This window comes from Saccostrea echinata, unplaced genomic scaffold (assembly GCF_033153115.1).
Source record: "Saccostrea echinata isolate AGI-Se365-2 ecotype Australia unplaced genomic scaffold, CSIRO_AGI_Sech_v1 ptg000005l, whole genome shotgun sequence".
In the NCBI taxonomy this organism is placed as follows: domain Eukaryota; kingdom Metazoa; phylum Mollusca; class Bivalvia; order Ostreida; family Ostreidae; genus Saccostrea; species Saccostrea echinata.
In genome coordinates, this window is record NW_026889754.1 from 613,878 (window position 1) to 631,063 (window position 17,186).

General features: G+C 32.7%; 1 protein-coding gene across 1 annotated transcript; it reads right to left on the reverse strand.

The window, feature by feature from the left end:
- Positions 1 to 11,037: 11,037 nt before the first annotated feature.
- LOC133179909 (ctenidin-1-like) lies at positions 11,038 to 11,487 on the reverse strand. The gene has a single exon (XM_061314586.1). The coding sequence runs from the start codon at positions 11,485 to 11,487 to the stop codon at positions 11,038 to 11,040; it is 450 nt and encodes a 149-aa protein (XP_061170570.1).
- Positions 11,488 to 17,186: the final 5,699 nt, after the last annotated feature.

Consider the following 17,186-nt stretch of genomic DNA (forward strand, 5'->3'; position numbering starts at 1 on the left):
CGTACTGCTGGTGGAGGAATACAAGTTTAGACCCGTACTCAGCACTTATGGACTTTGAGCAGTGAGATATCTCTTACCTGCAAGTATCTACATCGAAAAAGGACCTCAGTTTTTACGTCTCATCTGAAGGACCGATCTCCAAATTCTGCAGTAGGATTCGATCCCGCTTTTTATTCCTTTAACACGTAACATCCAATTGTTAAAACATGTTTTTTTGATAAATAATTCACCTACTCTGAATTTTTATAAGAGGACATGGGTTATCATAAATTTCTCAGGCTTTGACAATTTCTACTCTTCGAGGAATTCGCCTGGACTAACTTTTAAAACATTTCAGTTTGGTGAGGACTATATATCATCTATATATCTCCTAGAAGTTCGGAAGTAAGAAAGAAAAGGCTACACTGTATAATAAACTTTAATATATGATGAAAAGGTGAAGATAACAAACAGAGATGATCTCAAAAAAAAATCTACAAAACAATAGAAATCTATAAACAGGACATAAAACACGGTTCCCCGGAAATTCCATAGAGGGAATCAGGTGCCTAGGAGGAGTAAGCATTCCCTGTCGACCTTTTTACCCACTGTGAGCCCTATGTATTGATCAGATAGAAGGAACATTCCGTAGTCAAATTTAGTGAAAACAAAGGCCATACAATTTGTAACACGTCAGCCAAAATACATCACAATGATAGGTTATTTTTGTTAACAAGGTCATTATAAAGGCCATTGAATTTACAAAATGCCGACTTTAAACACGGTTTTTGAAATCCCTATAACATCAACTAATCTGTCAATGGTCTGCCTCGTACACCGAACATTATCTTGAGTATGGGGGAGTAAACACCATATGCAGGCGATAACGGAATATTACTACAAACTGATGAAATAAGGAAAGTTAACGATGGAAAAGTTAAAGTCATCTCGTTTTGTCATACAATTTAGTTGTTAGTCGGTCTATAGTCAGTAAAACATCCTAATATGAAACAGATGTGGTACATGTAGACTCTGTGGTGTCTTTCATTTCTAGTTCACTGGAATATGTCGAGTTGACATATGAATGACCAACATAGCGGCAGAACAATAAAATTCACTATTCTTGTCCCTTTTCCCATTGATGGTGTATACAAAAACTCGTTAAACTTGGTTTAGCAGTTCCAGAGAAGAAAAAAAATATACACAGGAAGGTTGAAGACGACATTCAAAAATAATAAGCATGCGTCCTATTTGATCAGCGATGACTTGCTTGACGTGTAAGTATTAAATCAACATCTGAGACAAAATTCCAATCTTAACTCTTGGTCATTTTTTGTGATCCACTTAGGACCAATCTTAAGTGCAAATTTATGAAGTTAAGTCTGACTTAAGACAGTTTCATGATCCTGCAGCCTGATTTATCGTTTATTGTTAAACAAGTAACTTGTATATTTGAACAAAATCATTCAGTTTGAAACATTTACTTATTGACACTTTAAACTTTTTCAAGGTAGTCTTAGAGATCAAATAATTATCTTTAATTTCGATACTTTCTTTTCCAATTATTGAAAGATTTAAAAATGTTTTCCATGAATAAAAATAAAAAAAAATTGTTTTCCTTTACACATCCATTTTTTTAAACGTAAGCATTTTAATTATTCTTCATCTCGTCATCAGCTCGGCTCGTACATCTCTATTTGTTTTATTCTAGATTAATTTGGAAAAAAAGATCCGGTTCAGGAAAAAAAATTACACTTACCAAAACGAGCTAAGACGGACAATAACAACATTCAATTTAAGTACAAATGAAAAAAAAATAAGCAAAAATGGTTTTTCCTCAACAAAAACCCTTCTTTACTTGTTATAAAAAGCATTTATATCACTAAATTTATCACTGAAGTACATACATGGCACTACAAGAAGTGTCAATGAAATTAAAGGTATTTTTATTGAACTAAATCTTTCTTTAAAAAGATAATCCTTCAATAAATAAATAAATAAATAAATAAATAAATAAAAAAGAAAGATCTTCAATATAAGCAAAAATTTTAATTTTCTAATCTCCCATGAGTAAGTTCAAATATCTAAATTACAAATAAAGATTTTGTTTTTTAATCATATGATGCAATATACTATGTTGGTATTCATTTTTTTCATGATCATGTTAAATGAAATGACTGGTGCTGATTATAGTCGCAATCAGGAATTGTACTTGTAATGAAATATGCATGGAGATAACGAACAGTATTCAAGCTCAAAGTCCATTAAAACAATACAAATAGGGAGCAGAGCAAACACAGAGCTCCAAAAACAGAAATGGGATGAGGTGCCAAGAAGAAGTGAGCATTCCTGCTGACCGGTCACACTTTGCACCTGTAAATGAGTTATTAATACTAGAGGAATTGACAAAGTCATTTAATGTCAGGTTAACAAGTTTGCAAGTTCTACGGCTTAAATACGCTTTGTTCAAAAATGTTATTTAAGGGAAATTATTTCCAAATCTAAGTACATGTATATATTGGCATGTATATAGTACTACAGTATCACTATTTATGGCATATTAGTCTTCCGTTCTATTGATTCTTTCAACTTAGTGAACCCTTTCCTTGCAAAACAATGATTGTCAAACAAAGAAGATACATGTATGTTAACTTAAAATAATATTGCAAAAATTACATGTGATGTAAATAAGATAATTTCCACAGATTTTGAGTATAAAGTATGCCAGAGCTCTAGTACATGTGTATTTTACAATATATACGTCAAAAAAGAGATGATGGATACTGACATGTTGACAGGAGTATGAAGGAACAAGGAAATAAGGAATCTAGATCGACCCTGCAGAGGGAAATAACTTTTATTAACTTGAAAGTCATCAATTTACGATCAAGAGATATGGATTGATATGTTGAACGCTTCTATGAACAACTTATCTTTGGATTCCTAAATACGGGTACTGTACGTATACGTACATTTGGAGGTGTTTTCTATTAAGAGCCTTTTGCAGAAAGAAGCTAAGTTCATCGCGCTAAATGTCTTGTATGTATTTATTTTTATCAGCACATTCAGAGAGCTAAATCAGGTTTTCGCTAATTTGCTCTAAAATCAATTTCCGCAAAAAATTACATATAATTCACAGTAATCATTGGGACAGTGTGTGTTTTAGTGAGCCCTAATTTTTGTTTCTGTTTTGACTGTTTGTTCTGGATGCATCATTAATAACATATATTTGATTTACATAACCTTTACATTTAGCATTACCCACAGGCTGTCTCTATACACCTATACCATAACATATATGGGAACTACTTGTCGCCTGCCGCACTGAAAATAGGGCTATATAGTTTTAAAAATGGAAATTATTCGGGGGCACCATCGTGCCATTATGTGTCGGGCTCGCCAAAGTGTAACAATCTTATTTTGGGCGTCAGCTGCAGGCGCTCTCTCCAGAACCCTAGAGAATAAAATAAAAGGGTTTTACTTCGCAACTTGCAGTCCAGATACGGTGCCTATGTTACCCCTTTTGACACCAAAAATCATAAGGGCCAAAGTGAGTCGAGATCTCTTACCAGGATCAGGTGTTAGTTTGAGCATGAGGCCTTCTTTTTAGAGTCTTATTATGGTATTTACTTCGGGTTCAATAAATACAGAACCTAGTCGTTAAACAGAAAATTTTGTCATCGGCCGTTACGTTTGTCTGTGTCTTGGTTAATAAATATGTACACCTATTGATAAGTAGAAACAGTGAAGGTATGCAGGCTCGGTAATAATGTTTTATGCTCTAATCACAGATTTGTATTGTTTATATATTTTTTCTGAGATCGATCACTATTCGTTATCTTCACCTTTTTCATTGATATTGTCTGTGCATACAGCTTCAACAGTCCAGTGCGGTAAATGGAAGGACTGGTTTAACTAGCAATGAGTTGATACGACTGTTGAGCAGGCCACAAATGTAACAGGTTACCAGTGAATATTTCAGCTGAGGGCAACCTTATGTACTGCATATGTATTTTGTAACTTGGAAATTTTTGAGCCTAGTTATTTCAATAATTGATGATACATGTATCGTAAGGCATTTAAGAAGTCATAGATTACGGAAATGTTACAATTTGAATTTGTATTATTTTTAGGGATGGCAACGAATATTCGAACATTCGAATATTCATTCGATGAGTTGATATTCGAATATGAATTTAAGATTCGAATATTCGGTGTATTTCAGATTTCATAAAAAGAAGTACTGTGATTAATAAATTTTGATTAGAACAGTGCTGGAATTATCCCTGTTTAATTTACTAGCGATCAATTTCGATCTCCTGATTTCTTTCACTACTTTCTTATCTTATAAATATTCTAAATTACATGTATTTTGTTTTGAGTAAGGTGTTGTAAAGAATTGTACAATAATGCTTTATGTATAATACAAAACGTACTTTCATAGCTTTTATTAGTTAAAGATACGATCGGATCTAGAATCGAGGACAACAAATGAAATCTAAGAATATCTAAAAGGCGCGAAGAGTAAACTTATCAAAATAAAATTAATTGATCATTGAATGAATGTCCGATAGAATTAATCTGTATTAATATTGTAAAGGGCTTAATTTCAGAATAAATGTGTAAATTACTTGATTATCTCGGGTTGTGCATAATTTATATTCATTAACGGGAAAACAGTTAACTACCTAGGAAAATTGTCTATGGAAATATTTGTTTACATTGTATCAAAGATTATAATCATATCTCTTATCAGGCAGATAATTGTAATTTATTACACATATTGAAATCTGAACAGTATACCGTTACGGCTATCTTGCCTTTTGTGAGACGACTGGTTCCTCAGGTGGGGCTACTATAAATACACGTTTCATTTGTTAAAATTATACTTTTCTACATTTAAATCAATTATTTATTTCAAACATTGACAAATATCAAATGGAATTTCTTATTTTACACCTAAAAAAGTCTTCATACAATTTTACTTCCTATATAAGTATACCTACGAGAGTAGGATGATGCATATTTAAAATAAAACAGATTTTATTTATTTTATCGAATATTCGAATATATTCGAATACTTTCATTGAATATTCGAATATGAATTATTGACAAAATTGACATCCCTAATTGTTTTTGGACTAATTTTGCATTTTTAAAACTGAACACGATTCGTAAAGAGTTATCTTTGTCTACCATATTTGTGTTCTCTGTACTGTGTTTCTCCAGTCCCTATATCAGTCTTAGCTTTGTCTGGTTCAGTTTATTTCGCTTCGCAGATTTAAACTGTGCGCATTCCTTCTTTTTCATTGTCATATATTTGGGCTCGACTAAAATAACTTCTGAGTGAATGGAAGTGAGTGACTAAAGGCTCAAAGAAGCTTTTCTGATACATGAGCACACGGTGGGTGTGACCGGTCGGCAGGGGATGCTCACTCCTCCATGGCACCCGATCCCACCTCTGATGTTTTGGAGGTCCGTGTTTGCTCTGCTTCTATTTTATGTTGTTTAATCGACTTTTGAGCTTGAATACTGTTCGTTATCTCCATATATTTCATGTATAAAATTGTCCGCCTTCTGTACGTTGTTGTCCTTTTTAAAACCAAAGGTTTTGAAAATATTTTTTGCTACGTGGGTAAGCTCAATTTCGTCTTTTATATGCTATGGATAATTTTCCTCATAACTTCCAGAAGCGTTTTATTAAATCGATCCTATTTCTAAGTCCCCTGATTCTTTTCGGTGACCTGTTGCTATCTGTTTTTGTTTGTCGATTTCTTTGTGCATCGGACGTAAACTTTTGAACACTTTAAACTTCTTTTAGCTGCTGAGACCATTTCAACCAGTTTTGATAACTAGCATGCAGGGATAAGGTGTAACCGGAAGTAGAACTCTAAAATATATAAAATCGCCGAAGTTACTAGCTAACTTGGCTTAAAGGGAGACAGGACACATGCCACATGACTGAATTGACTACGTCATAGTCATTGTTAATGTAGGTGCTAAACGTTGTTAAAAATCATCAGTATTTGTGTAATTTTTGTTAAACTTGTTATGCTTAAACATTTAGTATAAAATAATTAAGAGTTTTAAACGATCGTGTAAATATTTAAAAACTGTGAAATCGATTGATCCACTCATCTGTTTCTTTACGCTGTATGTACAGTCTACCAAGTCAGTGACATCATATATGATCTCTCAGTGCAGTGAGATCAAGTACACGTTGATTACCTGGAAAGACCTGGAAAGTTTAATAACATCGAAATAGATCACAATCAATGCATCGTGAAGTATTTTTTGAAGCAGGAATTACAATAATTATTATTACGTGTTTGGTAGCAGAGATTCTCTGAATTAATATTTCATTTCGCTTGTGTAAATTTTCGTGTGACGTCACAGTTGTTTTTCCCGTTCTCAGAAAATGTAAACATGAAGCGTTTTTACCACGCTAATGTCTTGTTCAACTATGTCCTCTGTGATAATGAGGTAAGCTTCACCTTACGATATTCCTATAGTTGATTACTACGAAGAAGGACTTCAGTTCAGTCGTAAATTCTTAAATTTCTATTGACAGAATTATTTCCCAAATGAATTTTTTGTCGCTGAAGTTGTCTTGAAAAGTGCTTAATTTATCTAATCCATATACATTGTGTAACAGGAAAAAAATGCTTTAAGAATTTTAAAATCTTTATATTTTGAATACATGAAGAGATAATGTCCTTATACATATTTTTTTTTGTTTGTGGCTTAAAAGTTTCCATTATAGACTCAGTAATGGACCCGTAAACACGAAGAACCAAAACTTTATAGTGACACTGTACGGAGCGATATTTGTATGGCGATATCTCTTAAATAAGTCAAGAAATCTGATGACAGAATTGTTTTAAAATATGTAGGACATAATAAATTAAAAATATACAAATAATGAAAAAATTGACTGACTAGATTTTTTATAGCTCAAGGCCCTGTTCCTCCTTAAAGCAGTAAACTATCTCCAGTTATGATTGTCAACCCAGGTAAGGGGATTTCTGAACTATGTAAAAGTAAACATGTGGAATGTCAACACATGACCTAACTTATAAAAGACAAATAATAAACTGGTTTTACGTAAGTAACAACTGAAAACATAAGGCACAGTGTAAATAGAATTATCAGAGTGAAATACCAACAAATACTTGTAAAATATCATTTACGAAACCAGGGCTATAGAAATGAAAAACAATACCACTACGAAGGGAACACAAATTGTGAATATTATATTTCCTGATTTGTATTGTTTAAATTGACTTTTTAGCTTGAATACGGTTCGTTATCTACATATATTATACATTCATGTAAATTATTTGAATCTGATTCGTCGAGAAACATTTGTTAAAAATCACTTTTACCCGCTGAATAATGAAGCCACGCCCTCCAGCATAGAAACAGTTAACATTGCTTGATGACGGGTGTTATTAAAATTCTAAGTTATAGTTACACTATAGATACATGTATTAATTGGAGGAGCCCCGAGTGAATAAAAACTGTGAGTGTATTTACCGCTAACCAATTAATATCTAATGTGTAAGTTATTTGTACCAGAGGACCAATGAGAGAAAAGCAAGTTGATAATTAGCACCGCCTACTACGAGGTGTCAAGCCCCGGTCCGTAATCATCATTTGCCAATTGAAACAGGTAGATGGAATAATATTGATAGAAATTTAAGAATATGTACCATTTGTGATTGTAAAACTATTGGTGATGAATTTCATTATGTTATGGAATGCAAGTTTTTTTCGAATGACAGAAAAATATTTCTCCAAAATAGATATTGTAAAAATCCTAATACAGGTTCTGGTGCTACATTTAGGACTCAATTGATCATTTAGGAAATATTGACTATTCTTTAAAAGAAGTTATTCCTCTTTGATTATTCACCTATGATAATTACTCATTGAAATAATGTAATTGATAGTTTCCTTCCATGCAAGGATCTTATGAATTTGTTCATACAATTGACCTAGATGTTTTGAATCAAAAATCAAATAAAAGATTCAGTAATTGCAGAGTTCTATTCACTAAAATACATACATATATACAAAGTCAAAAATATTACAACAAATAAATTATTAAGAAATGTTTAAATAACACAGTTACATTAGCTATAAATGAGAAACTGACAAAATATCTCTTTAGAAATAATTGTAGTAAAATATTTCGTGAACAGTAAATATATTGTCGGACTTGTCGTAAATAGAAGAATCATGGTTTAATTTTCATTTTCAGTGTGTTCTTATTTTTCATTATTATGCTTCCTGTCAGTTTGTCTCTATATAATCAATACCCAACTATTTTCGCATAGTGTTCTAAGGATTTATATAGCGTAAGCATACTATGCCGAAATAGTGCACGGCTGTCTTTTCTAGAGAAAATGTATTTAGCACCCACGCTGGGGATCGAACTCACGATCTCGAGAACGTCAGTCCAACGCGTTAACGATTACGCCACAAACACCGCTACTTTAGGGAGTGTATTTTCAAGTATATAAACGTAGTTTTTATACATTTGTCACAAAACAAGAAATAAATGAATATAATTTCTATAAGACTGATATTATTGATAAGGATCTTAAAGAAAAATTCTCTAACAAATAATCGAATTTTTCAGTAACCAAAATTGCAACGTAACATGAACTGGTTCTTCGGAGTCAATAAAACGCTTTTTGATATAACGCTTGATCAAAGAATGTTCAAGAAAATTTTCATTTAGATTTAACGTCTGCAAACAGGTTTGAGGTTGAGAATTTAATTAAATTGTCGTATACAAACAACAGTCAGCATAATAATTATAATAGTGTTATTATTTGGATGTACTATGCCGAAATAGTAGTCAGGGTTTGACACATAGTGCACTCGCCTCCGGCTCGTGCACCATGTGTCAAACCCTGACTACTATTTCGGCATAGTACATCCAAATAATAACACTATTATATAACTATTATGTGGTTGATTTCATAAATTCAATAAAAAAGCAGTTAAATTCCTTCACTTAAGCAAATTTTTTTTCAGTACAAAAAAGACAATATGTAGCAAAATATGTCGAAGTTTCGAAGACATATACACAAACCTGGAAAAAGAACCATCAGCTGTTCTTCTCCAAATCAGTAAGGACCCTTCTTCATATCGTCCTTATATGTTGTCAACACTTTTTCTAGATCACGCGGAGATAATTTAATGTCGAAGTAATTTTGCAACACATCTCGAGAAATTTATGCCACTTTTTCAAACATCTCCCAGTTCCGTTTTTTCCTTACTCTTCAGTAGACACTTCAATATTTAAGATGGAAAAGCTCGTACAATAACTGGACAAAGATTATTATCCTAGATAATATATTTTTTCTGAAGTAATGTTCAATTCAACTCGACACAATATTTCAATGCCGTTAAAACACAAAAGGTCCAACTCCATAATGCTGAACTTGCAGCCATTTTCTGATGGTATCAAGTCAGGTCTCCATCCCTTGCGGGTTTTTTTATTCGAACATTAACACGAATTTTCGCCAACACGAATCTGTGATTCGTCGCTCAATATTACTTTCGACCACATTTGTACATTCCACCACCTCATCTTCCTATTTTCAAATACATGGTCATCTCATGCTAAAAGAATATAATTAAGAATAGAAATGTGGGTTTTATAATCAACGAATCAGACGTCAAAACATAAATGAAAGGAAAATTTATTGGACATGTACTAAACTGTTGTCATTGAAAGATGATTTTTGTTCCAGTATATAAAATCCGTTCAACTAATATACACTGCATTTATTTTAATACAGATGCATCTAGATCTCTTTTTTTTAAGTACAAGGAAAATTTATACGTTATAACAAGGACACAATATTTTCATGGCGTGCAAATTAAAAATATGTATTCGTATCAAATCACAGATATCATTGTTATTTTTCCTTTTAGACTGACTTAATCATGTATGATTCACTGACCCTTGTACATTGTAGACGCTAATATTTTCTTAATCCCTGTAAACGTGACACTGAAGTTTACTATTAAGATTAAAAATGAAAGGTTTGATAGATACATGTATTCATTAGTATCTTAAAAATTCTTTTACAAAGATTTTGAATAATTTATAAAATCGCATCTCAACATTAGGGGTTATATTGTATCGTATTTTACTAGCATGTGATCATGATGCATAAAACTTTTTATGCATTCATAATTCAATTAAGTATAAGACTCATTTCTCCAAAAAAACAAAAAATAATAATAATTGATATTTCTATAAAACAGAGAATAAATATCCTTTTGAGAATGCTTTATTAATTTAAATATACAAATAGACAAATAAATATGTGACAAACATGTAAAAGACGATGATCAAGGGGGGTAATCCAGTCTATGGGGAGGTAATCCTGTCCGGTCGATATCTGAAAAGGATATATTTGTTATTATTCATTAGATTTCAGTAATGCATAGAATCCGTTGAATATATGACAAAGGACTGCTAAAGATTCCCTATAAAAAGTGACACCAATCGCGCAGCTTTCTTGTACAAATGATTTTTTAAGACTTAATTTCAAACATCGTTTTGCATTCATATACCTTTTTTAACAGTATGAATTTGGTGTGATGAAAACCATCCATTGACTTAAAGGCAGTCAATTATGCGCAAAATTCTATTAGCAGTTAGCCAGTGGAAAGTATGAACCTTCATAGATTGTAAAGTAACAGTTTTAAGTGGAGAAAAAAAAAAGGGGGGGGGGGGGCTTTACAAGGCAGTGACACGATTAGCTGCCTTTTAGATGACGTACCTTCATTGTAAATACGTAAGAAAGGCTGATAACTCGCCATAGATAGAAAAAAAAAAAACCCCGATAAATATAGGGAAAGGGACATCATAAAATATATTACAGAATTTTATTTTCAACGGTATTAGTACACATGTTCAAAAGAAATTCTAATAAGATTTTTTTTAAAATTCAGCTCGTTTCCTATTTTCGGACTCTATATCTACACAGCGGTGCCTGAATCTTCCAAAGTTTTTAGACACCCTTACCTTTTTCAGTAGTAGTTTTTCTTGTACCCCATGCCACGCCCATACATTCCACCCCCGTAAGACGGGTATCCACCTATTCCGCCACCATACATTCCGCCCCCGTACATTCCTCCGCCATATGGATATCCGCCCCCGTACATTCCGCCCCCGTACATCCCGCCTCCGTATAGTCCGCCCCCGTACATTCCGCCGCCATATCCAGGATATCCGCCTCCAATTCCTCCTCCGTAAGGATATCCACCTATCCTCCCGCCATACATTCCACCACCGTAAGGAGTTGGGTAACCGTAGCCCCCGCCCATTCCATAGCGGTAACCTCCAATGGCACCCCGGGGTCCAGAAATATAGCCTCCCTGGATACCGCCATAACGCATTCCGCCTCCATAACCCGGATACGTGCAGGTTACACAGGAAAGCGTCAGGGCTACGCAGACGATCGAAATCAGGATCTTCATTATGCTTCTTGAAATTGAAAGGAGAATGAAGAAAATATTACACTATGATTTTACAGCGATTTGTGCTTTAATTTATTTAGACAAGCCAAATCTTAAAAGCAAACTTTTAGTAAAATTGATACATATGTGAATCATGCTTTTTAATGGACAACATTGATATACAAGTTGTTGTAGCCAAAACGTTATTTTTAATGTTCAAAATTAAGAAAGAAACATGCAGACGTTTTAAATAAGTCCCGAAGTACTTTAAAATTGTGGATAAAGATATAATTTTTTTTAATTTGTGAAATTTATTTATTTATTTTATTATCATTATCATTATTTATTTATTTTTTGTGTCTCATATGTCTTTGAGTGAGGATGCCAATATTTCACTTGCAATCGTAAATAAGTTATTTTATTTGTAATATTTGGCTTGTGCAGTTAAAAAAATATTCATTTACTTACTTATTCACTATAAAAGATTTTTTGACTGACATTTGAGAGAGAAATAGCAAGAATATCCTGAAGCTGTCTGGGACGTTTGGTCAATTTGTGATTAAGAAAAATTAAAGAAAGTTCAGTTAACTGCTACAAGGACCACCACTGGTTTTCCAATTTTTGCTTCTAGAGACAACCTCTGTTCATAATCAGGAATGAAAAGAAAGATATAGTTAATGTCGTAAAATTTCTTGATTATTTTCTTGCAGATAACTTTATAATTAAGTAAGGCATATAGAATATGCCTTTCAGGGTTCTGACCTAAAACATAAAAAAAAAAATAATATTTCTGATAATATCTTAATTAAATTCAAAGTTATATAATATTAGTAGTTTTACGCTAAAAAGTCGATATTCAAATTGTCAGAACAGTGTGTATTTCAGATGGATTATCTAATTATTTGAGTCTTACAGCTTTGATTTATAAATGTAAAAATAATTGTTAAAATGCAAGAAATCACAAATAGCTAAATTTTTAGTTTAGTTAAAGTTATAACAGTATTGTTACTTTTCCAATTTTAGTGTAGAAATAATTTTTAGATTGTTATGAACAGTATGGATTATACCTGAGATACAGCTTTTTGTTCAAAAGAAAAATAAATACATCATACAAAATAGTGAAAAAGGGACGTCAGCTTATTATTTTTCTCAATATTTACAGACATTCTTGATGTCAAGAACTATTCTTAAGGACAAATTATGTAAACCTTTATGAGAAATCTTAAACATGGCAACTTATACATGCCTAAATAAGTAAAATGAATAAGTCTAACTGCATTAATTTGTTTTATCATTCAAAATCCACAACAGTGGAATTTAAAGTAAAAAATTTTTGCAGAGAAAAATAAGGATGATTACAGAAAGGTAAAATTTTGAGCATAATAGAAAAGTTTACAATTTCATTTCTTAGTAGTCTAGAAATTCATTCAAAACTAAAATAAGTTCAAAAATATATAGGAATCCACGCATCCACTTTGTATTGGTCACTTCTGTCTTGACTTAAGTTAAAGATCAGTCTATCCCCCTTTCTTATTGTTCATCACCTTACCTGTGTAAATTGTATACTCCTTTTCCGTACCTGCTAAAGGAAACCCTCCCTCCTTATATATCTGGTAAGAAAGGTTTCTCTTGTAGACCAGGGAAAGTTTTCTCTAATTATCTCCATGTTATAATTAATCACCATCGGTAATTAACAAAGGCCTTACATACAAACTGACCACTACTACATGCGGTCATCGGAGATCGAGTGAGTCACGTGACCCTTGACCTGGACGACAGAGGACAAGGCAAGGTTTTGTTTCGTTTATTCATGGGATTAGATCCGTTCTTTTATCTTTGAATACAAAAAAAAAATGTTTTGGATTGAATGAATACTGAATTTAAAAAAAAAGATAAAATGATAGAATTCAGAATTATTAAATAAATGAAGGATTTATATGTGCATTATATTGGTAACAAAAATATGGTAAATAAACAAATTCTGGCAATTCAGAATTTTTCAGTTGTTATAATTTCAAAGGAATAAAGACCTGTATCACCTACAAGTAAGACACGTTAAGAATGTGTGCAACTTGGAGGGGGGGGGGGTCCAAGTCTAAATATAAAATTAAAGACACTAAATATGTACAGTGTATGTATATTTATGTCAACTTTGCAACAATTACATGCTAACATGTCGTTTAATAAAATCATCTTTATCATAAACAAAATCATTAAACAAATTCACCTTCCAAACACTTAATCTAAGTAGACAGACATCTCCTGTCAGATAAACAGAGGTTTTTTCTGGTGCGGCCTAAATTTTTCCTCTTTAAAGTGTTTGAACAACACGGAAGGCCGTAAATCTTTTTGAATTAATTATCTGGTCAACAGGTAAAAATAAAAACCAAGATTTAATCAATCTCCGGTAATCTATCTGGTCTCTTCACATAACGCGGTCTACAACTTTTAAAGATAAGATTCCTCATGTTCTCTGTTTATTAAGTTTGACAAGCATTTCCTGTTTTTAGGTTTTTTTTTAATTATATATATTGATATGGCGAAGCCCCCGGAAGCCTTTGAATCTAGAGATTTTGCATGATAAAAATGAGGTCTACCGAGTAGACATTCTTTACATTTTCTTGACGAAACTATGATTGATGCTAACTTCGACGATTTGCCACTGCTGTTGATAATATTTTCATCTAAGAAAACATCCTCACAATGTCAAGGTTTTGTGATTTCGGATCATTTCGGAGGGGGAAAGGCTTAAATGATCTTTATGACAATTTATGTTACATATAACGGTTCCCTATAACTTAGTGGCAAACATATAACCTTGACATTGTGAGTATTCTAAGAAAAGAAAAGGGCTTAAATGATAATCATGCTGTGCCTGACTAATGTGCATCAACAAGCAAACTCTAAATTTTGTTTTCATCTAAAGACATTCCTCGTTTATTTTCTATCTAAATTCGAAGCCCTTTAACGGTATATGGTGACATCTCTGTATGAATGAAATCTTCTCGAATGGGGCATAAAACAAGATACAATCAATCAATCAATCAATCAATCTATCAATCTGTGATCATAAATTGATCGTCTGTCCCATTTTTGTTGCTGAAAAAATTATATATCTATTCTGCAGCTGAAACTTTATCATGCTGTCAGCCCTCCTTTATTAGTCCCCTACCGGTGAAACCGGAGGGGACTATAGGTTTCCTCTGAGTCTGTCCGTTCGTCTGTCTGTCTGTCTTTCCGTCTGTTTAGCTGTCTGTATGTCCCTCTATCTGTCTGTCAGTCTGTCCAACTTGGTTTTCCGCACTTTTTTTCTAAACGTTGTAGATATAATAAGCTGATTTTTGGTATGTGAGTGTATCTTGATGAGTTACAGATCAAGTTTGCATTTCGTTTCGCTTCAATGATTTTTATCGGAAATACGACCTTTTCGATTTTTCAGGGTTTTACGCAATTTTTTTTTTCTAAAGGCTTGCAGATATTGAGCTGAGTTTTGGTATGTGACTTTACCTTGATGAGTTATAAATCAAGTTTTCATTTCATTTCGCTTCATTGATTTTTGACGGAATTATGGCATTTTCAATTTTTAGCGGGTACCAGATTACACTTGCCGGTAGGGTACTATATGTAGTATTGCTAATGCAATACTCTCAGAATGCTTGTTCATTACGTTTTCAACAGTGAAATACTGTGATTTATTTATTGAATAAAAGTGATATTCTCTCACAGTGTGAAAGGATACCAAAGTGATATTCTCTCACAGTGTGAAAGGATATCAAAGTAAGTAAAAAATAATTTCTGGCCTGTCATAAAATAGAGATAGTGACTAAGAATCTTGATAGAGCTAAAACTGCAAATTTCTCCCCAAATATGTTGCTAAAATCCATGCTATGTACTGTTTTCAATCACACAACTGCTAAGCTATGACGTCTCAACCGCTCAACTATGACGTCAAGCCTATGACACTGTGTTAAGAAAAGACAAGAGGCAAAGGGGAAATCAAAGAAAATGTAATAAACAGAAAATTCAATGTTTTGTAGATGAATATGGAATTTATTTCACTCGTAAAAAAAATCCTGTACCACTCATGAAATAAATTCCATATTCATCTACAAAACATTGAATATCCTCTATTTATTTCTATCAATATTCTGTAATGCTGTCACCGCGGGTTCACAAATGCGTGAAAGTCAGTCTTTATATCAGGTCTCAGTGGTTAAATCGCTGGTACGGTACGCCCGAGAACCTGGGTTCGAGTCTTTGTTGAGACTTGATTTTTCACCACCTGTGACTTTTGACACCAAACGTACAAATACCCACTATTCCCTAGGAACGTACATTATAGCCTTCCCTCCTTTAACTCCTAGAATCCAAGGACGAATTTCTACAAAGAGGGGGGGGGGGATATGAAAACGGATTTACAGGTCTCAATAGCTCAGTGGTTAGTGTGCTGGCAAAATCTAATGAATTGTCTTACCAGAGTTTAATAATGAGAACCATTATATAGTCAGCTCAATCAAATTTACAAATATTGTCTTTTGCCGAATTTTTAATACTTCATGAAATAATTTTCCTAAAACATTTAAACTCAGTTCCTTTAGATTGTTAAAATTGAGATAATTCTATATATTACTTGTTAAAGGAATTATTCATATAAGATGCAGAATTTTCACAATCAATTATTGAAAAAAATTCTTTTAAGAATATTTTAAGACAGATTTAACTCCTGTAGATGGAAAAATGCAAGTCTTGTAGATGGATGCATTTTTTACAAGCACAGAAAACATTAGGTCTTATTTTTAAAAAGCAAAGCTTCATCATGTTATCTAATATAAATTAAATAGGCACACGTATGACAGTAAGTATTATTTTTATGCTGAGATAAAAAAAAAAAAAGAATATTGACCTTTCTGTTCACTGTCTCAAATTTTCTTCATATCATGATTAAACATAATGTTCATCTCTGAAAAAGTAAGCAATGCGTCATACTTCCAACTACTTTCCATTTAAACCTTATGCTATTGTTAATGGTGAAAATTGAATTTGGGAATTTTATAAAACAAAAAAAAATCGTGAAAAATATTAAAATTTAGAGCTGAGGGATATTTCACCTCAACTTGAAAGTCTTCAAATGTTTAAGTATTTAAGTTTAAGTTGAATGAATTGCTAATCAGCAGTCTTAACCGCAGACATCTGGGCTAACATTTTGTGCGTCCTTATTTATTTATTAACTCGATTTCTTTTCCTTCTATCCACAACCAAATTTCCCTTTTTGTCATCGACTGAGGTTGAAATACTACGCAACTTGTCAGCTTACTGCGAAAATATTTTTGTTTTTGGAAGAACGAGGGGTGTTCGAATTTACCTCAAGTTAGACTTATTTCCAAACAACCCGGACGAAACCATTAAACCCCGTTTTAAAACAGATGAAAAAATGTATTGATATAGCACATCTCCCTTTAGGCGCCCCTATACCTGAACTACTTGTATGTACGATGGCCATCCCAAGCTGTCTAAAAAATATAATATGGCTTTTAGCTTTAATTACATCTTAACTCTTTACAACTTACTGAACTGTGACGCAACATGCACTTAAGGATATGTGAACCTGAAATAAAAGTAATTGAAAAGTTAAAAAATAGGTACCGCTGCATAGAGGACAAGTTCCTCGTTCAAATAACAACAATTCTGATATATGTACATGAGTTGGTTTCCATGGCAAC